The 23,449-nt window shown below is 42.7% G+C and overlaps 1 protein-coding gene across 14 annotated transcripts in view; it reads left to right on the top strand.

Annotated features, from left to right (window-relative positions):
* ZMIZ1 (zinc finger MIZ-type containing 1) overlaps positions 1–23,449 on the top strand; it is a 375,238-nt gene that overhangs the window by 319,354 nt on the left and 32,435 nt on the right. For 10 of the 14 annotated variants that reach the window (XM_081191309.1, XM_081191308.1, XM_081191310.1 and 7 more), the window contains 4 exons: positions 1,099–1,234; positions 15,940–16,008; positions 20,296–20,410; positions 21,736–21,953. In XM_081191309.1, coding sequence (XP_081047435.1) covers positions 1,099–1,234; positions 15,940–16,008; positions 20,296–20,410; positions 21,736–21,953 — 538 coding nt within the window. The remainder of the gene's footprint in view (positions 1–1,098; positions 1,235–15,939; positions 16,009–20,295; positions 20,411–21,735; positions 21,954–23,449) is intronic. The other 4 variants (XM_081191313.1, XM_081191312.1, XM_081191306.1 and 1 more) reach the window with 1 other exon arrangement.

Genomic DNA, 23,449 nt, shown 5'->3' with positions numbered 1-23,449 from the left:
CCCTCAGAACTCAAGTGGCCACAGTGTAATGTTAGATAGTGATTGTTATCTCCAGGCAACATAAAAGAGAGGGGGAAAAGGGAGGGCGAGTACCCTTTGTTGCTGGCACATTAGTAATAATGTGCCAGGGATAAAGGGTGAGCACAATTTGATCAAATGCTTGTTGACAGATTCTTTGGCTAATAGAGAGAAGGAGCTCACAGTAGTTCTCTGTGCTTAGAATGCATTAGTCCAGAGCATAGTGTGCATGCTGTCTTTAAGGGATTAATCACTAAAAGTGAAGAGGGGATATAGAAATTCTAAAAGAAAGAAAAAACAGTGAGCTTCCTCACTAAGCAACCCCTTCAGTTGTTATACCTACCCAGTTTTAAACCAGGGACCAGCAACTAGTGAGATCGGTGTTTCTTAACTTCTTGATCAGTGGGCATGGTGGCATTTTCTCATATCCAAATCTGCCTGGGTTTGTGACGTCATCATGCTGACTACATGATCTCTGATGGTCTGGGACCATGTAGCTGGCAAAAGAATTATGTTGAAAGACATGACAGTGGAAAATGGGGGGGGGAGTATCTGAGGAGTTGCCAAAGCCTTCCTTTCATGCTGAAAATATTTTGCTTTCGAAAACTTGGCACAGCCCATGAAATGTAGTCATTTCTCAGGGTGCTAAACACTAAAATAAGGCCTTGCATTTTAAAAATTGCTTTAAATAATAACGAGACTATTCTGATTTCAAATGAAGTGGTAAGGCTAGAAAGGACAGAAATGAAGTAAGAAGAGGGTTATGGTATACAATTTTGGTGGACCAAGGTTTTAATCACCAAGGCAAATGAAATTACAGCAGAATACTTCAGAATAAAGTTTAATAAAACAGTTTATATCAGAGATGAACCTGTGGCACTCCAGATGATCTTAAATTCCAGCTCCCATCAGCCCCATCTACTACAGCCAATGGTCAGGGGTGATGAGCTGCTTGGTTTTTTTATTGTAAGCATTATACTGGTAAATATCTAAACAATATTCTTATCCATATATGTGTGTGTGTTCGTGACTGTAATACAGAATTCATTCTTCCAACCGCTTTTGTGTTTTTGCTTCCAGCGCTGCTCTCGTCGTGGTGTGAGGAGCTGGGACGACTCTTGCTGCTGCGTCACCAGAAAAGTCGGCAAAACGACCCTCCTGGGAAGCTCCCCATGCAGCCGCCCATGAGCTCCATGAAACCCTCCCTTTCACACAGGTGAGTCCCATGCAGGCCTTTGCCCTGCAAGAGCACACACAGCATTAGTTACTGTGATCGGTGGTGTAACTGGAATGCCTGCTGCTAAATAGGGGATATAGCTGCATTTTATACGCAGGGAAGAGCGATAGAAATCCAAGCATCTTTGGAAGCTTGGCTATAATTCTGCTACGTTTGCACCAGGCACTCATGTGAAGTGCATGAGTATGTGTTCTGATCAAACTTGAACCTCAGCCTCTTTGGATTCCACATTGCTGAATTCCTCTTATTTAGTAAATTATTTCTTATATTTCTGATCTGTGTGGAATTGCATGTTCAGATGTATTGGTGGCCAGGAATTATACTTGGGGAGATGAACCAATGCACAAGCCACTCCTCTCTTCCTGGAGTGGGGAAACAAACCCAGGAGCAGCTGGTTTAGTGTCAACATGTGAACCAGAGCTTATGGTTTGTTTCTCTCCAACAAACCAAGAGTACTGGTTCATACTTAATGCTAAACCAGCCGCCCCAGGTTATGTTTCCCTGCTCTAGGAAGTGAAGAGCCAGGTGGAGATTTCTTCAACTGCATTCATTGGCCAATTTCCCTAACCATGGATTTTGGCCAGCCTTGCATGCAAATGAGACCAATCAGTATAGGGGGTTATGGAAAGGAGTGAGTGGCTCCAAATGCTTGCACTTTGGCACTTAAGATGGAAATCCAAGCTGGAGAAGAATTGACAGTTTTGCCCTGCGTGGTTCTCCTCCTCCCACCCCAGACAAAGTTATGCAAGCTAATGGAGTGGCTTTGTTCCATTTGCTTGCGTGGGGAGTTTAGAAGCCCTGCATGGCTGAAATCTGAGGATGTGGGAGGCAGAGGGGCCTCCCTCCACTTGCTGAGGACCAGGAGGAAAGGAGCCCCTCTTTCAGCCTCAGGTTTTGTTCCTGTAGGATTCTCCCATCCTTGTCAGTTTAAGCCAATGGAAGAAAACTTCTCCACCAGCTTGTATAGGGGTGGGGTGGGCAGAGCAAATAATTTCCCTAAGCTCTTGGATTGGGTTTGAAAAATAACCTGAGATATCCCCCTCCTAAATAAAAAGATCTCAGGTTTTCTTTCTGTTAATTCAAAGTGTTTGGAGAACTTGCTTATTTCAACACAGCTCCCTCTTTTCCCTTTCTCTGCTCCATCCTTTGAGCAAACAAGCAGGGCGAGAGGGTCATTTGGAAAGCTCTACCAAAGCTCTATCATTTTTGGGTGATGTACCCCAAGAAGCAGAGGTGAGGTCAGCAAGGAAGTGGGTCTGCAGCACCCTCCACTCTCATTTGGCTCTGCTCAGAGTCCTTGGCCACTCAGCTCACTAACACCTCTCTCTGCCTTTCTCTCTTGTATCACTTGCTTCCCCCTTATTTCCTGCTCTAGCCCACCACCCACTTAGGATCCTGCATTCTGCAGCACTAAGACTCTCCTGTTTTACTTGCTGATCCACAATCCCTCCATACACTTAACCCTATCAGCAGCACAAGGTGGCAAGGTTACATCACAAGGCAGGAAGGGTCCCCACTTTAACACAGCACACATTGTCATGAGAGTCACTTAACCAAACCCATCAAATTTCCCTCTCTCTGTGGTCTTTTGTTACAAGCTTCTCACTGAGGATATTCTGTGATCTGCCCTCATTATAATTGTACTCAAAAGATCAGAGTGTTGTCCTTTTTTTCCTGCTGTCTAGTCAAAGTTATCTGGATTCCCTCCCCTCTCTTTTGCCCCTTTCCTTCCCATGCACATTTGAGTGATGAGTGAAAAAAATAAGCAAGGACATAAGCTCCCAGGGGCGTATTTATTGTATGTTTTCTTAAATACTCAAAAGTTACAGGAAAGAGACCCAGTTGCACAGAATGGAAGCTTGGAGATCCTTTTCTCCCTATATGTGTGGTGGTAGCTCTAGGACAAAGAAAGCTTGGCGAACTGGCTAGAAGTAGGCAGCCAGGCAGTTGCATGAATATAAAATATATGAAATATGCCACAAATGTTGATGGGTGCCTGGCAGAAGAATTGAGGGCCATGATCTCAAGGAAGTGATATCCACATGTTCTAGCTGACAGTTATATTAAAGAGTTTACAGTACCTCTTTCTAAGGATATTATAAATAGATCTTTCAGTTCTGAAAAAATATGCACCATATTTTTCGCTCTATAAGACGCACCAGACCACAAGACACACCTACTTTTTGGAGGAGGAAAACAAGAAAAAAAATATTCTGAATCTCAGAAGCCAGAACAGCAAGAGGGATCGCTGCGCAGTGAAAGCAGCAATCCCTCTTGCTGTTCTGGCTTCTGGGATAGCTGCGCAGCCTGCATTCGCTCCATAAGACGCACACAACATTTCCCCTTCCTTTTTAGGATGGAAAAAGTGAGTCTTATAGAGCAAAAAATACGGTACTTTTTAGTGCCCTGAAACCATCAATATGTTACAGTGAGGTTTCCAATTTTTGGTGACATTCACACATTCAAATTGATTGTCAGAGGCAAATTCTGTGAATATTTGAAAGCTCAAGAATAAATCTTCAAATGTTGACAGTCACCTGTCAGTATTCAGTGGTGAATGTCTGAAAAGTAATGACATTTCTACATTTGGACATTCACACACATCATCTGAGATTATCAGCATTCACGTGAGAATGTCAACATTCAGCACATTTTGCACTTGTACCACTTTCCCCCAGAAACTTCATTGTATAATGAGCATGTGATTTCTAAGGTCTAAGGTAACAGCATTCAATTATACAGCTGCTGATGTTTATATTAAATATACCAGTTGTTATTGCTATAATTCCCAGATTAACTGAATCAGAAAATAGTCTGTTCAGAGAAAACAGTCTATGAAGTATTTTATGGTCCCCAGCTGAAGTGTAGATTTAAATTCTGGAGGCAGAGTTGCTTAGAAGACAAAGCTTTTCTGTAAATCTAGTAAGTTATCTTAAGAGAGAACTGGGAATATTGTTGTTTTTTAGGATATGCACAGTCTTAAACTCAGAATAAATGTTCAAGTAGCTTGTGGGATATGTGTGCTGAGCTGTAGAAGGGGTACAGAACTGAAAACAAATTGTGGCCTGGGTTTGCATTGATTTCATTGGATTGTGTGTAAACTACATTGGGATCACTTGCAATTAAGGGCAATATAGAAAATATTTTTAAAAATTAAAATTGCTGAATTGTGCCCAGTATATTCCTTTTGATCCTAAAAAATAATGAAAAGATGAAAAAGGAAGGTCTAGCATGTATATTTTGCATTTGCGTTGTGCATTTGAAATGTTCAAAACAATTCCCATGCATTATCTAAATTAGCCCCACATCAGCCAGGTCAGTTTGCAGAGGAGCATGAGAAGGCTTGTCTAAGGCAAGAGAGTATGTGGCAGACACAGTATTTTAACCAGGGTGAATGTTATACCCAGCTCCAACTGCTTCAGCTACTACACGGTTTCTCTGCAGACCTTTGTGCATTTAGCATGAAGGTCTGAAGGGGATTTCTAAGTGAACCAGTCCACAATCAGGAACCTTGATAAGACAGGGAAGAGAAGACTTGTAAGTTCAGAAACTTTGGGGGCAGGGTTTGTGTGCCCCACCCATAGTTCAACCCTTTGCATGGTCAGGCGAAGACCTAGACATGCTTAATGTGAACTCAATTGGCAGCAGGTAATTAGAGCATAATTTTCTGACAAAATCAAGCTTTTAAAAACAATTGTAAATTAAAGAAGGCATGCGCACACCAAACCCTGTCCTGGTTTCAACAAGAGCATCTACTTAGTAGTCATTCAGAGCCATTCCTTACCTTGTTGTGCTTTGTACACTTAGTAAGGTGCTTGTTGCAGCTTGTATAGCACATGTTAATGCTTTGCAGTGTCAGTAACAATGTCTGCAAACACACAGCTGCTCACTGCAGCATTTTCTGTTATCGCAAGTCTTTTTGGCTCCTTTTTTATCTCCTATCATCCCCAAATTTGCCTTCAATATTAATTAAATGGCAATTTCCTTACAACCAGTGATCGTATTTGGATGCTTTCTTAGAGAAATCAGAATTGATTAAAATAAAGAGATGAAGTTTTTTTTATTTAAAAAAATACAAGTGATTTGATTCCAGAGGTTTGATAAAATTAAATGGAAGATGAAATTAACTACTAATTCAGTTAGGGGCTTTATTATTTATTAGCATTATTAGGCATCCATGAAGTTCATCTGAAATATCATATAGGTGTTCTTTTCAAGCTTGAGGACAAGGAAGGGATTTTGGCCATTTCACTCCCTTTTGCTTTAATATTTTTGTACCAGTCATAGGAAGAACCCCTTTGATTATGTGGTTTGTTGAATCATATCTAGAACATAATAACCTTTAAAAAAATACAGAAAGAACCATGACCTGGAAGTCTGACATCAGCTGACATCAGTGCTTACAATTCATAAGCTAAATTTAGACTTACTGCATTCTTGTAATACGTATACCATAGTTTATTTTGGTAAAATCATTTGATAAGCAGCTGCTTATCAAAGAGCCAGTGTGGTGTAGTGGTTAAGAGCGGTAGTCACGTAATCTGGGAAACCGGGTTCGTGTCTCCGCTCCTCCACATGCAGCTGCTGGGTGACCTTGGGTCAGTCACACTTCTGTGTGAAGTCTCTCAGCCCCACTCACCTCACAGAGTGTTTGTTGTGGGGGAGGAAGGGAAAGGAGTATGTTAGCCGCTTTGAGACTCCTGAAGGGGAGTGAAAGGCGGGATATCAAATCCAAACTCTTCTTCTTCTTCTGCTTCGCTCTCCCCTTTTCCTCAACTGATAGTGAAACTGAGAGGCTGCATAGGTCTTGATCCACAACACATTTGAGCCTACAGAAATCAAGTGCTTGCAATCATTCCTACGAAGATGACACGGCCGTCTTAATTGCCAAGTTACCTGCTACTTTTTGAAGGCTTCTAGAAAAGGGTGGGCACAATTTGGCTAAAACTGAAAGGAAGCCAGGGGGACTTGGTGGTTTTCATTAAGGTCCCACTACATCCTCCTCCCCCCCCCTCAAAAAATAATAATCAAGCATTCTCTAGTCTCTAGATTAATCAAGCCTGGAGAACATTAACTGAGAAGATTAATTTGGTTGGGTGAATAAATGTTAACTCCAAGAATATACTTATTTGGCGAAGGGGTAGGCTGCTTTGGTGCTGTTGTTCATCTGTATTTTTTTTAAAAAAGGGTGAGAAAGAAAATATTAAAATATGGATTCTAATAATGAGCTGTAGCATTCTTAAATGGTTTCCTCTTATGGCCCAATTCCGTTTTGAGGACAGTAAGTGATTTGCAGTCAAGAAAAATGGTTACGTGGATCTAGTCATGGTTTTCCTTCACATGAAGTGATGCTCAGGCCCTTTTCAGACAGGAACACAACAAGAGTAATAATGTGTTGTGCATGCCCTATGTCTCCCCCTCATATAACACATGAAGTCCCATGTTTGCTTGAATGAGGAATCTACCTGCATCTAAGATGCAGATCAGATTAGGAAGCAGGTGCAGGTGGGACCGTCCCATTTCCTGAGGACTCGTAACTCAGGGATTCAAGGGATGTAGTTGGGAGCTAAGGTGCAGAGCAGGACTGGCCCAAGATGTTTAGCCGCTGTAGGCAAAATGCCCCAATGATGTCCCCATCCCCACTATGCCAGCCCCCTCCCTGCTTCCAGCCCCACCACCACAACTGCACCCTTGCCTTAAGCTGTGTGTGCGCTGTCACCACAACACAGCAACAAGGACACAGCAGTGAGGGCAACAGCACTGTGGTGGCAGCATGGTTGAAGGCCCAGTGGGGCTGACAGCGACAAGGAGAGGGTCAGATCTGCCTGACGAGGCAAATGGCTTCACCTTGCCAGAGTCTGGTAGGGATAGCACCTGATGGGTGTACAGCCACGCCTGGCTATACACTGTAACTCAGGTTTGAATCTGGGGTGTGTGTGTGGGGGGGGTGCTTATAGCAAAAGAGCAGGTCATGACAATAAAAATACATGATAAAATACTCCACAAAGTTAATTAAAAATCTTTAAACCAGCAGGCAAAATGCAGTTCATTCATCTGATAAACCAGGTGGATTGATTTGGCTATGGACACACTCACCTTTCCTGAAGGCCTGTAGGAAGAAGTATGTTTTCTGCTATGCATAAAACTAATCATCCAGATTTTAAGGGAAGAATATTCCACAATTGGCTTGCCACCACCAGGAAGGCCCTGTTCCAAGTACCAGGTCCCCAGATTCCACATATAGCAAGAAGGCGTTTCCTGGCAGATCTTAAATAATGGACTGGGCAATGCAGAGATAATTGCCCCTTCAGATAATGGATTCCCAGCACTCAGGGCTTCATATGTCAACACTATAACTTTAAATTCAGCTTGGTAGCATATAGGAAGCCAGCAGATACCTTTTATAATTGATGTGATGTAGCTGTGAGTGGCCAAATCAGTCAGGCAGTCGCAATTTGCTCTGGCTGTGATCTCCAGGCCGTTTTCAAGGGCAGCATCACATTGAGTGGATGTGAATCTGGGAGATCAGATTCTTACACTGCCAGGAAATTTCCTGAGTGACCCTGAACTAGTCACACACTTTGAGCCCATACCACCTCACAGGCTTGTTGTTAAGGATAAAAAATGATAGCTCCCATATGTCACACTGAACTCATTGAAAGGACAGCACACAAAGCTGGTGAATATGTAAATAAATAGAAATAGAAATGTGATAATAGATTAATGTTGGAAAGAACTGATTCCAATAAAAAGTTAGTTACTGCAAATGATTAACCTATTAAAATTAATCTAAAATAGATTAATCAGCATGGCATGGCTGGGTTTATGTAGGGGGGCAAAAATGCTAAATAATAATGTCTTGTCTCTTCTTTTCAAAAGCTATTTTTGCTGTTCTTTGGGCATGCATACTAGCATACTAGCTGGATTTACAGACTCAAATCCATCAAACCCTTCATTCATGCTGCCTGCTATACCTTCTCTGATTCACTCTCCCTGTAGATCATCCTTCAGTTCCCTGGTTTCTGTGCAGAGCTTTTTTCTTCTTCCTCTCTCTCTGGTTTTGGAGGCAAAAATTAAAACAAAACAAAACCCAGAAGTGGAATCTGTTTCAGTAGCTCTTTTCCTGATTGTTGTAGCAATTGCTGACCTCCAGGCACTATGAATAAACAGCAAAGCTGGGAACAAAAGGATTCTTCTGGCTGCCATTATCTCACATTAACATAGCAGAGGCACTGCGGTGTGAACAATGCCATTCCCATTCACCGATAATCAGTGAGTTCCTGGGCGTTTGGATTACCAAGGCAACAGGCAATGGTAGAATACTGGGTGGGTGTCTTGGTTCGGTTTTTAAAATTATTGTTATCCTCATTATTGAAGGATCAACTGGATATAGAATCCTAAGGTATTTTGATAAGTACAAGTAAAATTAATGCCTTGCTACTTAACGGGGTAAACGGAGAAATTTCCTTTGAATGCTGGCACATGGGTTGAATAAATCATGGATGAAACAGGGCTGGCTGATGCTGTGAAATGCAATAAAGATGAAATTGTGTATGTCAAGCTGCAAATGATTGTTAGGCATTTTTAGTGTCTTTGGAACACAGGTAACAGGTGGGATGTTAATAGCAGGTGGGATTTGTCGTAGGGGGGCTGTAGCAATGTGTGTATGTGTATAGTCTACCTGAATGCCGGAATTGAGTGCAACATTAGAATCTTTTTTGGAAGGGGGGGAGGTGATTCTATCCCATAATTTGAAAGTATGGTAATAGATAAATCCAATATCTGGGGTGCATTTTCTGTAACAACTATCTTCCTTTCCAGCGTAGTTTTATCATTTTCCTAGCATGCTGTGTATGTTTTTCTGTGTAGAGTTTACATGGGCACCAAGTGTTTATGGGGTTGGCCTCAGCTATACACTCTTGGCTGGGCTCTAAAGAGTTCTTTGGGGCACACTCAATAACTTGAGCATGGCCACTGGCAGATGACTTCTTCGGCTTTAAACAGCAGACACCTGTGCCATATCACACACTGCTTTTGAAAGCCCCTTTCAAAAGTGGAGACTGCTGTTTGAGAAGCACAAGACCTTTGGTGTCTAGAACCAATTGTGCCGTTCTTTGGATCCCAACTGCTTTGCTTCCAAATCCAGAATCATCCAAACTGAGCTTCTAAATAAAATTTCAATCTCTTTCCCTAATCTAAATTTAAGAGGGCTGGGTTCTGCCATCTGCTTGCATGATTTATAGCATCTTATTCTCCAAATGGATATACCAACAACCTCATTAGGTCAAGGTCTTTATTAGGGTCAACTAAAGTATCACAAAATGGTGAGAAACCTTTTGAGTTCTCCATAAAATCAGGCTGGATGTTAAGCAAAGAGGGAAGACACATGGGGTTGGGGAGAAATAAGCTGCAGTGGTCACAGTGTTTAGACAATGTTTAGTAACCCGATTTCCAATGGAATGGTATACTCTTGCTTCATCACTGAAAACATTCTCTAATAGAAAGAGTTGGCAGACTTAGACCACATCCACAACCCAGTTCATTTTGTTTCCATGACTTTCCCCTAACTGTTAAGTTCCACATTATCGTTGAACTTTGACACAATGTAAAAGCCACTTTCGGAACTCTAGTGGAATATAGTGGAAGTTTAGTACTTATTTCTGTGTTATTTGCTTCCAGAAAAAAACATTGTGCAGATAATATGGAAAGGAGTGCTATATTCCACAATAGTTCAAGAAGTGAAATCTCAAATATAGTGCAGACCTTAACAGTTAGGGAAACATCATGGGGGATTAAATTGTCGTGGGAATGCAGCCTTGGTTTCTACTAGGTGCTCTGCAGGTTACACCTAAGGATCATAATGTTTGCATTGGTTACAGTGAGTTTGTTCTTGGCTACAGCTTGTGATTAGTGAGGAGAGAGCTTAAGTACAAGCCCAGGTTTGAATGAGACCTCAACTCAGCATAGGGTAGGAGTAAAAAACATGAAGGGAGGAGTAATGTGGCTGTATACTGGGAGCAACCACATAGTTTGTCTGTCTGATGTGCAATGCGGAATTTGCTAACATGGCATACCTTAGCACATAAGCCAAACATGTAAGTATTTCATCAAATACTGTGCTTAGGCTTTGTAGGTCTAAATACACCAAATCTGAGGCCAAGGGGGTGTAAAATTTTGAGCATTTTATGCAGTGGATAAAATATTGAACATGGTGAACCAAGAATCAAATACTTACTCAACCATGAAGTATTATCTTACTACATTTTTATCCTACTTCCCCCTCCAAGGAGCTCAGAGTGATGTACATGATTACATATTTATTTTCACAGGTAGAGGTAGAGGCAGAGGTATCATCTAGTGAGATTTATGGTTGAGTGATGATCTCCCTGGCCTAACTCTGTTATTGTACCCACGACACCACACCAGCTGTCCATCAGAATAGTGTTTGGCTTTTGACAACTCACTCTCTTACATCCTAGTCTCACCTCAGAAGGTTTCTGGGAGGATAACAGAGATAAGGGTTGTAAACAGCTTTAGGAAAAGAACTCTATAGAAATAATTAATTCAGATTGGGACACAGAAGTCTCTATTAGATGAAGATTAAACAAAGTACATGTAAGAGACATGTGAATGAGTTTTACAGAAACAGTTTTATTTGCGTATCTCTCACCTGCACATAGTAAAAAAAAAGAAATTCCTCTTTTCATTTCATTGATAGATATCCTAAATTGTCCTTATTCTTATTGTCTCATACCACAATGTATGCCCTCATGCCTGTTTCTTCTACTCCACTCACACTAACTCAAGGATGAGCAGAAACCTTGAACCTTGAAATAGCAAGCTTTTGAAGTTAGAGATTTCATTCAAGGCAGGCAAAAATGTAGGCAGCTATGTTGATTCATTAGGGGGGGGAATCCAAAAAGAAGCACAGTGTAACATATTTCTTTTTTTAAAAAAATATCCGCAAGAACAAGAAGGAGAGAGAAGAAAAAGGTGCATTTTTAAAAAGGGCCTTTTGAGGGTTTCCACTGCAATATGTAACTGCAGTAATACGGTGCAGCAAGCACAGGTTCTTTCTCCCAGGATACCTTGGAGCAACTTGAAGTCTTCTGCACTTGTCACAAATACTCACTGCATTTATCTGCCAAGAATTGCCAGGTGTGCCTCCAGCATCCCCTTTACCAACAGCATCTTACTAGCTCATTACTTTGTAACTTTCAGTTGGTCCTTCCAAAGTTGTTAAGTTTTTGCTTTTCTTTGGAGCCGTATATTAATGCAGTCAGAAGATCTTGCCATGAGGCAAGGTGAAGCCACCATTTTGAGGGCCAGACTTGGAGCAACAGAAGGTATAATCTACCAGAGTAGTTATCCTCAGCATTTTCCATTTGTTTTGTTAAGGCTTGCACAAGATGCTCTGCGTGGGCACCAAAATGTCCTGGGCTGACCCTGCAAATGCCCAGATAACCCACTGTGGGCTAGAAGCAGTCCCATTGCCTTTCAGAAAGGCACTTAAAAGGCCAATACCTCAGGACCATTGGTTCAAATGAACGAAGCCATGTGCTGCAGTGCAGTAGAAGACAACTTCCTCATCTCAGTCACTGCCTAAAGGAAAATTCTTCACTGCCCCCCTCCAAGTGTAAGAGTCTGACTCTAGGAATAGTCAAAAGGAATTCACCAATGGAATTGTCATCCTGGAACTCTCCGCTTCAGAAAGCAGGCAGGGCCCCAAAGGCACAACAAGGGCATGTCCTTTACCCTACACTCTCTAGGCACAGACCCATGCGCCAGGGAAAAACAAAAATAAAAAGTGCTCAGACACAGACCTGCAAAGCCCAGACCTGTGGCTAGAAATGCAGAACAAAGCCAAGTGTGGATGAGCCCTTAGTCACAGTTCTCATCATGTACTATCTTAAGATGCTGGCAGGTTTGGTTAAGATATACCTGTTTCTCTTTAGTGAACAGGAAGGTTAATATCCGGTGACTTTTCCAGCGTATTGGGTCAAGTCCATGTTTCAGGCATGTGTAAGTGAGAGCAAGTCAAGTGCAATTTGCATCTCACAATCATGAGAAATCTATTGACCTGGTTACCATACATCACAGTTAAAGAGGTTTGGTTTCTTAGTTGGTGTCAGTGTACAGATAATTCCATCATTTCTTTCCTGAAGTCAGCTTACTCTTCCTCTGAAACTTTTGAACACAGTTGGAATTTCTTAAAATGAATGTACGATGTACTAGTAGCAGGAACAGTTAAATGGTGCAGAAAAATTTAAATTAGCTTGCTTCTGGTGTGTTGTAGTTCACTGCAGTTCATTTCTGAGGTGTATATGAAGAGCTTTTCAGAAGAGTCAGTATATCTTGCTTTATTATAAGCGTGCAAGATGACCCGTAAATGATGAGAATGTTTGAAGGCTGCAGCATTTAAAATCTGAAGTTTTCAGATATGTAAATAGTGAGATGAACACAAGGGAGAGGGTGGTTTATTGAGTGCTGCTGTCAGTGTGCCCTTAAATCTATATTGAGAAACTTTTCTTCATTGCAATTCCTAGTAGGATTGGGCTCTTCCAACTGAAGGGTAATATAACAAATAATAATAATAATAATAAATCTTCCAAACATAGTCTGTTACCTTACTTTTTCTCTCAGGTTGTGAGGTTTGTCTGCTGACTTTTTTATTATTTAAATATATATACACACACACACACACACACACACACACAATGTTCTGTTTACAAACAAAACATTTAAATAGCTACCTTTCTACCGGTGGGGCAGGGGCATGGGCACAGCCAGGATTTTTGTTAGGGGGGTGGGCAGAACCTCTTACTGGGGGACAGCTACCCTGCCCCCCTTGGCTATGCCCATGGGGGGCACAGGAAGGAAACAATGTTGAAAGGGGGCCGTGGTCAGAAAAAGGATGGGAAACACTGTTTTAAAGTAGGCACATGGGGCCCAGCCCATTGAATGAAGCATGCTACCAAAAAATCTCATGTGGCTCTGCATGGCAGGGATGGATTTGGTTGTGATAAAGATGTTGTCTTGGGCAGCTTGCCCACGTTTCCTGATTTTCTCATTAAGAACTCTAGAGGTCCCCAGAACACAGTTTGAAAAACACAGCAATAAAGAACCAAGCTTTTGAAGCTTTCAGTAGTTTTTAAAAGATGGAATCTTGACAAGTACAGTTTTTTATCAGTCCTGCAGCGGTAGTATGACTTGTCAGGCTGCATGCGCCAAAGTTTCCTCTTCTGCACAACTGGTACAGAGACAAGAGAAATGTCTTCTGTAGCATCTTGTCATCTAAGCCCCCCTTCTGGCATTATCCTGGCAGCAAGGAAGCTGCTGCTTTTCATGCTGCCCTAATAATGCCTGGAGCCCAAGGCAACCTGGGAGGAGTCAGGGATTCAGCTAGTTCCTACATCACTGTTGCCTTCCTGGGAGCTGTAAGAAGGAGCTGACTCACTGATTAGGATTCCCAGCATAAAAGGAGCAGTGCAAGGAGCCAATTCCAGAAGAGACTTTACATTTACCTCTTTGCAACAGGATGTACTACAGAGCACCCCAAGGTCCTCACCTGAGCTCAGTGAATTTGAGTAGGGTGAGGAAGGGACGTTTCTAGTAATTTATAAATTTTATTTAGACACAGAAGGGATGAGGGCAGTATTTAACCTCACAACAACCTTGTGAGAGGAGTTAGGCAAAGGAAAGGTGAGTCACCCACAGCTCATCATAGATTTGAACTCAAGTCTCTTGGGTCAAAGTTCAACACACTAAGCAATACGCCACACTGGCTCTCCTCAAAGTTAATTGGACTACAGTTAGTTTTATCTTATATTGGCAGGTTTCTTATAGTTCAATTCTTTAGAATGATTTTTTTTTATGTCAAGTTCCTGTTGAACACTCTAGTCTAGTGTATCTGGTCTGGTCACAGTACACTGGTTTCAGTCAGTGGCATATGACGCATAAGGGAGAGATGTGGCTGGTGTCATCTTCGGCTATACCTGGTATCCCCTGGCATGGGGATCAGGTCCACTTTGTCCTCCACCTTTCCCCTGGCCTCCTTTCCTAGTTCTGTCTCTCTCCCCTAACCTCCCATCCTGCTTTCCCCCATCAAGCTCTCACTTCGGAGACAGCGGCTGTAGCTCCCTGAGGCAGCCCATGCCTTGCACATGGTTCAGTCCCTGGCATTTCCAATTACAGATATCGGGTATCAAGGGTGTGGGAAACCCATTACTGAAACCCTGGGAAGCTGCTGTCAATGAGTAGTCAACACTGGGCAAGATGAGCCAGTGGTCAGACTCCGTATTGGGCAGATTTTCATGCTTATATGCTCAACTGGTCTGTCATACAGATACACTCTAGTCCTCTGTGCTGTTTCTCACTATGCTTCTGAGAAAGCCTCCAGTCTTCTTGGCATATCAGGCAGAGTGAGAACGATGGCATAATCACTTCACTGGGCCTTTCAGAATGCTCTGCACTCCAGCACATGCCTGCCTGAGCCAGCCTCTGGCACCAGCCCTCACAGTTACGGATTAACTCTACTCTCCAATTGTTTTACTACCTGCATTACTTGTTTCCCCATCAGAGCTGCTAAGTGGTTAATGTCCAGTGTTGTGACTCTGAGATTAATACTGTTTTTCACATATGTCTTTGGGAATGTCAGATTCCTCTCGCATCAATTCACATAGCCTGCAGTTTCAAACCGCAACCCCAATATTTATTTCAAAGTGTTTCCCTTGTGTCTTGGGGCAGAACTACATATTCTGGAAGCCGCCCAGAGTGGCTGGGGAAACCCAGCCAGATGGGCAGGGTATAAATAAAAAAAGTATTATTATGAGCAAGATGATAGGCATCCCCATGTCAAGTACTCTCCCTTTATACCTGTAACATGGTGTCATGGTTGCAGCATTGTGTGTCTCTCTTCACCCCCAGTCCATGCTATTGGCTGCTGCTGCTGGTAGCGCCGGATTTAGGGTTGTGTGGGATGTTCCCCTGCACAGGGTGCGCAAAATGGCAACAACAATTTATACAACTACCTACTGAAAAGATCAATTTAAAAAGCAACTGCACCAAAAGTAATTACTGCGAAAATAATAAATATTGGGGGGGGGGGAGGCACCAAGTTTTGCCCTTGCTCAGGGCACCGTATTACCAAAGTCTGCCCCTGCTGCTGTCAAACGCAGGGAGGTGCACATGATGATGCCATGACATGAGATAAGCAATATTATATGTTGCAGGGGAAAACTCAATGTGAATATGGTATTTTCAGAACAGCACCCCCACACCCCCTGTATTGTGTAGATACATATCAGACTGTAGTTTATTCTTTGTGTGTTAGTGAGTATGTAACAAAATATTAGCAATTTATCTAGCTTTGTGATTTGCTAATGTGCTCCTTTTCCTCTTTGGTGGTAAAGTAACGGAGGCTGATTAGATAATACTGCAATTTTCCTGTTTGAAAGCAAAGATAAGTTGGATGAAATGAGGAAAGCCAAGAGTGAGTGAGTGAGTGAGTGAGTGAGTGAGTGTGTGCTTGCCTGCCCATTGTCTGGGGTAGCTATAAGCATAACTTAGCCCCAGGTCATAGATGACATCATTGTGAGGACCACATGCAAAACAGGGTAATCAATGTGCTTTGTTAGGGCTTTCAATTTTTATTCTGGACCTACACTTTCCCTTCTGATTCATAGGTGCATATGTGACGGCTGCCATCTTGACAGACCCCAGAGATTGAAACGGGGACCTCCAGAGCTGAAAGCGTGAGTCTCTACAGCTTGCGCTAAAGAGCCAGGCTCTGAAATAGGCTGTAAAAGACTCCCTTGTTCTCTGTGGATCAGCCACAGAAAGGGATAGTTCATATACTTAGATAGATTTACCCATAGCTATTCATCCCCAGGTTCTTTCCCTGCATTTAGTGCTTCAGGAACAGTTCTCTGCAGTGCTCTGTCCTTTGATAGCTCCCTCTTTGTACCACCAAATCCATGCTTCATGTTTCAATCCTAAGGAAACTCACCAAAAGTTGCCTTTACTCCTTCACTGGCATTACCAGTGGGGCCTGTGGGTAAACAGCACCAGAGCAAAAAGCTGCTCTCGGATCAAAGGTGTTTTCATAGACAAGATGTGCCAATGTGAATAGGGAACAGTTACAGTGACTGTACACAAAGTCAGACAGAAATGTCCTAAGGACATTTCAGATAGGGTGGGGTAGTTGTTTAATAATGGAGACTTGTGTCATGCCCTCTCACTAAGCCCCAGGGAGGGAAACAACATTTTTACTTCACTTATCTTCACATGATAGTTCTGTGATGAGATGAGTCGCCATTATTTATGCTATACACATAGAGAACTAAACCTGGGAAAGGTTTTTTTTTTTAAGGCTATTCACTGAGTCTAGGGAATTGAACCCAGGTCTCCTGATTCCACCTTCCAGCCCATGACCACTGGAGTTTTCTTAGCTGATTTTGGGAAGTTTAAGGAGCTGTGCTTACCTGCAGTGCATCTTGTTAGCATGAGACCCCAGCAAACTGCCTAGCAGGTAATTGCAGGATTGGGGTATTAAAGAACAGGGCCACAGTAAATGTGGGCATTGTGAAGAGGGACTGCAGAATACGTGAAAGCATTACCCTACAGCTAAGCATATAGACACTAGAGTGTTCTATAAAAGAATCAAGGAAACACCGGTTGCAGTGACACTTAAGAGACTCAGACTGATAGAACGCATTATGCTGCCAAATTAAATTTCCAAAGCCTAGGTGCCTCTTCTCAAAAGCAGAATCGGGAGACAAAAGTTGTGTGTGGAAGTGGGGCTTCCATGCCCCCAAACACCCCCTTTGATTTCCCTTGCACCCCACTCCATTGTTACCCCCTTACTAATGTTCTAGACCAGTGGTTCCCAATTGGTGGTCCGCAGACTGCAGGGGGTCTGTGGCACCATTCACGTAACAAAAGGTACTATAGAGGTATCAAAATTTGCAAAAGGTTCCATGGCTTGGCTTCTGAAAAACGGGGGGGGGGGGGCAGAACTTAGCTAATTGGAAACCACTGTTCTAGGCACATGACTGAAACATGATGCTGACACTCCAGCTGACGGGGAAAATGGCAGGGAGAATTGCAGTGGGGAAGTAGCTGGCAAGGAAAGGATTCCCGCTTCCAGGACACCCATTCAGTAGAGAAGCAGCAGCTAGGAGGCTGAAAAGTGAATTGGCTGTAACGTACGGTCCCAGACGATGAGGAAAACTAATGTCCCAGCTGACTGCAAGCAAATACTTTGTCCTTGATCTTGCAGTTTCTTTAATTGTTTGATTTTAGTGCTTTACTGTGCTATTGATGGAAGGATTTTGCTACAATGTTTTCATAAAATCACACTGTGGTATAAAAACTAGTATCCCGATTCTTGGCACATTTACTTGATAGCTTTTACTAGATAGCAAGTTTCAGTATTCACAGTGCAACCTATTTCCATGTTGTGTGCAGTATTCCCTAGGTAATAATTAGTCTAAGAACGAGGGTCTAAATAAAAGTGTTGACGGACTAACAGATTATTTTCAGTCCTTGGTGTCTCCTGTAGCTTCATCATAGCAACACCTATTATAAGTCTCAGGTTGCATTAAGGTGGTTGTCTTCAACCTTTCGGTTCACCTCTAGCCCCAATCTGCAACATGGAGCCCACATTTATGTTTTCTCTTTTCTTTCCTTTTTCTTAAAAAAAAAGAAAAGATGATTGTGATGATGCCATTGGTACAATCCACTTCAGGTTACACAAATTGAAAGCCAGTGTCTTTATGCTTATTTAGGTTAGAAAATTATCTACAATAGCATTGACCCCCAAAGGAAAGTTAATGTTAAAACTTCCCCCATTGTTACTCTTGAGAAGTCAGCTTGTTTTAAGTTTTGGAGGAAGCTAAACACCCTTTAAATTGTGTTTCTGTTCCCATTGCATCCCCTCCAGTCATGCACAATATCCATTTCAAAGGGATGCCCTCAAAATAAACATTTGCATTCTTAATTATGTATCATGGTTAAGAAGATGTTTCAGATCCAGTTTGTTTATTCCATTTGTATTGTTACTTTTATTTTTGTCCATCGCTCATTTTCAACAGGTAGGACCTGCTAGGTCAATTTTGATTGTGAGCTGTTGGCATGTTTGGATCCCCATGCCGTGTAGAAAGAAAACTTAACTGCTGGTTTTTAATTATTACACATAATTAAAGCTTTATGTAACACACATTTTGAGTAGGAGTGCTTCCATTATCTGTAATAAACAGCCTCAAGTGCTCCAGCACTGGAAATCATAGCAACCAAAGTTAGCAGAATCGTACTTCAACAAAAAGATAGCTTGACTTTGCCCAGTACCATAACCCCTGTATTTATTCATCACATTCATACCTGTCTTCAAAGGTTATTTAATTTATACATATTGGAAAGCTTGAAATTTTATATTTTACATTCCTGTGTTAATGGCTTGCACCTATTTAAATTTAAAAATATGATATGCATGTATTCCAATTAACGCAGAGCAGACACACATCAAAGACCAAGCTGTAGGTTGCAGGTTTTGAGAATACAGTAAATAAATAATAATACATTTACAAGTGGATATAGTGCCTGCGGGCATGGTCTGTTCACATCTGCAGGTGCAGCACTTGTGCATGGAGGGTCCAAAGTTAGCATCCTACAGCCCTGATTCCCTTTCCCATTTATGTGTGAACAGGCAGCATGATGAGATGTTAGGAGAATATTGGGCTTCTTATGTCCATCATCCAACTCTCTCTTGCGCCTGACACAAGAGGAGGGAGGTGAGAGACATGTGCAGGCCTCCTGTTCTCCTTAATATCCCGTCAGATTGACTGTGCACATGCCTGTAGATTTGGTGCTCCAGGAAGCTCTCTTGAGCTGTATTGGAATCAACCATCCATCTAGATCCTGCTTGTGATGCAAATGGATTGTGACATTTGTAGAGTTTTCTACCATATGTGATCAGCTACATAGCAAAGTCATGGGGATTTTTTTAGAGCATGTTGTTTATGTCTATATCAACCTAAGCTCACAGAAAGAGAGGCTAGATCTATTTAGCTGTATGCATGAGTTTATTTTATTGTGGGGGTGGGCAGATAATCCTGGCTATCATGTGTCACAAAATATGTAATTTTATTACATCAGGGTTTTATAGCAATAAAAGCTTTTATGCAGCGCTTTTCGAATGTCCAAAGTGCTTTGAATATATTTTATCTCAGCATACGTACAACAACCCCTGTAAGGCAGGTCAGGGTTGTTATCCCCAGATTGATGATTTGGGATGATGGACCAAAAGAGAGAAGACCCTTACCTAGTAAATTCATTGCAGATTTCCTGTTTCACGGCTGATTCTTAGTCTGTGTACCACAGTAGTTCTCATAGAACACTTAATAGGGGTTTTTGGGTGTGCTGCTTATGCAACGTGTGAGAGGATGCCCTCTGAATTCTAATTTTAGCTCATGTAGCAATTGCCGTTCCTTTAAAGGATTGCTGTGAGCCAGTGCAGGAAGAAAGAGCTGGAGTCTAGACCTGATTGAGCTGGGACAAGGGAGCTAAAGCCACGGTGGCTCAAGAGCTTAAAAATAAATGACATTGGCAAAGCAAATGTATCCAAGCATCCACTTTGCTTCATGTGTTGCTTCAGTTGCTAAAAATCCACTTTTGCAAATTTATTGCCATTTGCCACTTCTGCAGGTAGCATAGTTTCAAAAGTGAAGCTCTTCATGCTTCAACTAATTTCATTGCCATTCACCTCCATAATCATTGTCATATGCATTTGTGCTTCACTGTCAAACGTATTTCTTCCCTTCGCTGATGCAAAAGCAATTGCTCTCCTTGCAACCAAACAGAAGCTATTAACTTTGTAAATGTTATCACTGTCAGGCAGTTCACCAAGCTAGTGTATTGGCTGGGGAATGAAAATTAAAAGATTGCTCTTCACACCTAGCCCAAGCACTCCTTTAAATTATAAAGTATGACTTTATATACTAGGTGTATCTCTCCTCCCCCCCTCCCCATTTTCTTTTTTGCAGTGATGGGACTTTCCCGTATGACTCTGTTCCTTGGCAGCAAAACACCAACCAACCACCAGGCTCCCTTTCAGTGGTCACTACAGTATGGGGTGTGACTAACACCTCCCAGAGCCAGGTAAGCTTCATTTTGTGGCTTCTTTCCTCGGTAACCATTCTTTGGATCAGATAAGGCAGATCTGCTGGAGGCTGAAAAGAATAATTCCTGGGGCTCTAGGAGGCTGGAGGGGGATCGTTTGGCTTGCACTAAACCTACCATGTTCACGTGTCCCAAACAAAACATAGCTATCCTATGAAATTTGTGCTTCTCCAAATCTTGTGACACACTGCTCCAGTTCGCTGTAGGAAGTGCACACAGAGATGTGCATGTTTAACATAATGAAAATGCATTATATGGGGAAATTGCTTGCAAAGATTTGTATATTAGAAAAAGGAAAACTGCAAAGTGACTGGAAAAACCAGGCACTGTGTGAAATTGAAATTGACAGATCCATCCATCTCTACTGGGCCTAAATCTGGCTTTCAAACAAGGCCTGCCTGCCCGTAAGGGAAGCTGAGGCAGCTGCCTCGGGCAGCTTCCAGCAGTATCCCACCAAAATCTTGTGAGATCTCATGTACTCTGTGAGATCATGACCATCGTCATCACTTTGTGGGTACTTCTGTGTGACCCTGGTAAAGGAGGCAGTGGCAGCGGCAGGACAGGGTGGCCCCTTCCTGTTTCACCTCAGGCAGCAAAACGAGGCACACCCATGCTCTCAAAGGCAACAAGACCTGTAGCCTTAGGATCTTTCAGTGCAGGTATGAGCAGAAGGTAGACCGCTGTCCACCAGGGGATTTCGAGTGGATAACCTAGTAATTGCTGGTTGATAGGATTTAAAAATAAACTAAAGCTGCACTAGGTGCATCTTGATTTTATTCTGCAACACATTCCTTATGTTCTGAAGCAAGAGCGATCACTTAATGCCAATTCATTATATATTTAACCTTTGAGAGATCCTGAATTTGCATTCTTGCTTTGCAAATGTAAAACACATTAGTGGACCATGGAGATTCTAGAGGAGAAAATAAGGAATCACCAAGACTGAATTTAGTCATCTGGGGTTCTGGGGACTCTTATGTGGTTCCAGATAGCCCGTGCTCTAAGACCACTGGATAGGTAGGGACCTGAGATAATAAGGGTGAGCAATAAGGGAAGGTGCCTTAGACAGAGTCAGGCCATTGGTCCATTGGTCCACAGCAGTGTTTCAAGATAGCAGGCTCCCCACCCCAGGTCCCTCCAAAGATCCTTTCTCTGGATCTGCCAGAGATTGAAGTTGCAACTGTCTGCACAAAAGCATACAACCTGACACAGAGTTACACCTCCTGTAATGGAATGAGTGCTGCTATCAGAGCTGTCAGAACTGTTCAGATGCCACTTCCATTTTTTCTTCTTCTTTCAACCAGGTGCTGGGAAATCCTATGGCAAATGCTAACAATCCTATGAACCCAGGAGGAAATCCCATGGCTTCTGGGATGACTACCAGCAATCCTGGCATGAATTCACCTCAGTTTGCTGGGCAGCAACAGCAGTTCTCGGCCAAGGCAGGCTCCAATCAGCCGTACATACAACCGGGCATGTATGGGCGGCCCAACTACCCAGGGAGTGGAGGCTTTGGGGGAAGGTAAGGCTGGTTTATGTAGAATAGAACTTGGCACTTCTCAGGCATGTAAGTAGGCAATGAATGGATGTATTTTAAGCAGGAGCAGCTTAAATGACAAGGTCCTTTGTCATACAACACATGGACCACATACACATGTCTGAGAGGCATATCACGCTCCCTCCGCTCGATAAGACATGCAGATAAAAACTCACCTGCTAGATCCAACCCAGCATTCTTTTCTCAGCAGTTGTCAGTCGGATGCCTTTGGGAAGGGCACAAACAGGACATGATGCTAATGAGCTTTTCTTGTTGCTTCCCCTAACATCCAGAATAGGGTGATACAGTGCCTTTGTAGATGGAGGATCCATGTTATTCTCACAGTTAATAGGCACCAATGGATTGATTCTCTGTGAACTTGCCTGATCCATTCTTAAAGTCAGGGATAGGGAACCTAGGACCCTCCAGACACTGAATGAGAGATTCCCATCAGCCCCAGCTGACATGGACAGTTGTCAGGGATGATGGGAGTTGTAGTCCAGGAATATGGAGGGCCACAGGTTCCCCAGCCCTGTTTAAAGCCCACATTTAGTAGTGAATGCCATATTCATATAGAAGTATACAGAGGAAACTCTTGGCAGTTAGCCTATTCAGCTGATACTTCATGCCTATGTTGAGATTGGGAGTCACATGTTTCTCTTGCCTACTCCTCACTGTGGGAAGGACCAACCACATTAATCTGAATATTGGATCTTCCTGGCCTTGTGAAATAACAATCAAATTCTGTTTCACAAGGACATGGAGACTGCATATGGAAATAAAAGTCTGGTGATTTCTGGTTTGGTTGCTCACTTATCATCCCAAGGTGAGGAAAAGAACAGGCAAACCTGAGGGCCACTTCCAGTCTCTTAATCTGATCAGACCCCAAGAGACCCATACTATCATAAATCTGACATGCTAGAGAGATTATAGTCCTTCTATAACAGGGGTGTCAAACTCAAATTCATCAGGGGCCGCATCAGCAGTTTGGTCACCCTCAAAGGGCCGGTTATATCGGCCTAAAATATTTGAGCAGGCTAAGACCCCCGAAGTTGATGGGCTTTGACATTTAAATGGGGTGTGTGTGGCATGTGATAAATTATGTGAGGTTCAAGCTGGTCTTTGACCAGTAATAAATTATGATGATGATGATGATGATGATGATGGTGATGTGAGGTGGGGCCTACCTGCCCCCCTCAATATTTTATTCAGGCTGACACCCCTGTTATGAAAGATTACTAAAGTCTGCCCCTGTGGTGATGTATCATAACATTGTGCAGGCCCAGTCTGAGGGCACCTTTACCAGACTGCGTCTTGTGGCTGGGGCTTGTCTGCGCCTTCTCTTCCTTCTCCGCCTGTTGCTGCCTCCTCCCTGTGCCAGGCGCTGGTGGGGGGGGAGAGATGTGCCGGTTGCACCCCAGTTTCTGAGGGGGGCCAATGCTGCTTGTTCCTCCCTCTGCTTTTCAACACTGCAATATATT

Source organism: Podarcis bocagei (genome assembly GCF_964188305.1).
Source record: "Podarcis bocagei genome assembly, chromosome: 4".
Classification (NCBI taxonomy): Eukaryota; Metazoa; Chordata; class Lepidosauria; order Squamata; family Lacertidae; genus Podarcis; species Podarcis bocagei.
The sequence above is the reverse complement of the archived record's forward strand: the minus strand, read 5'-3'. Positions and strand labels throughout refer to the sequence as shown.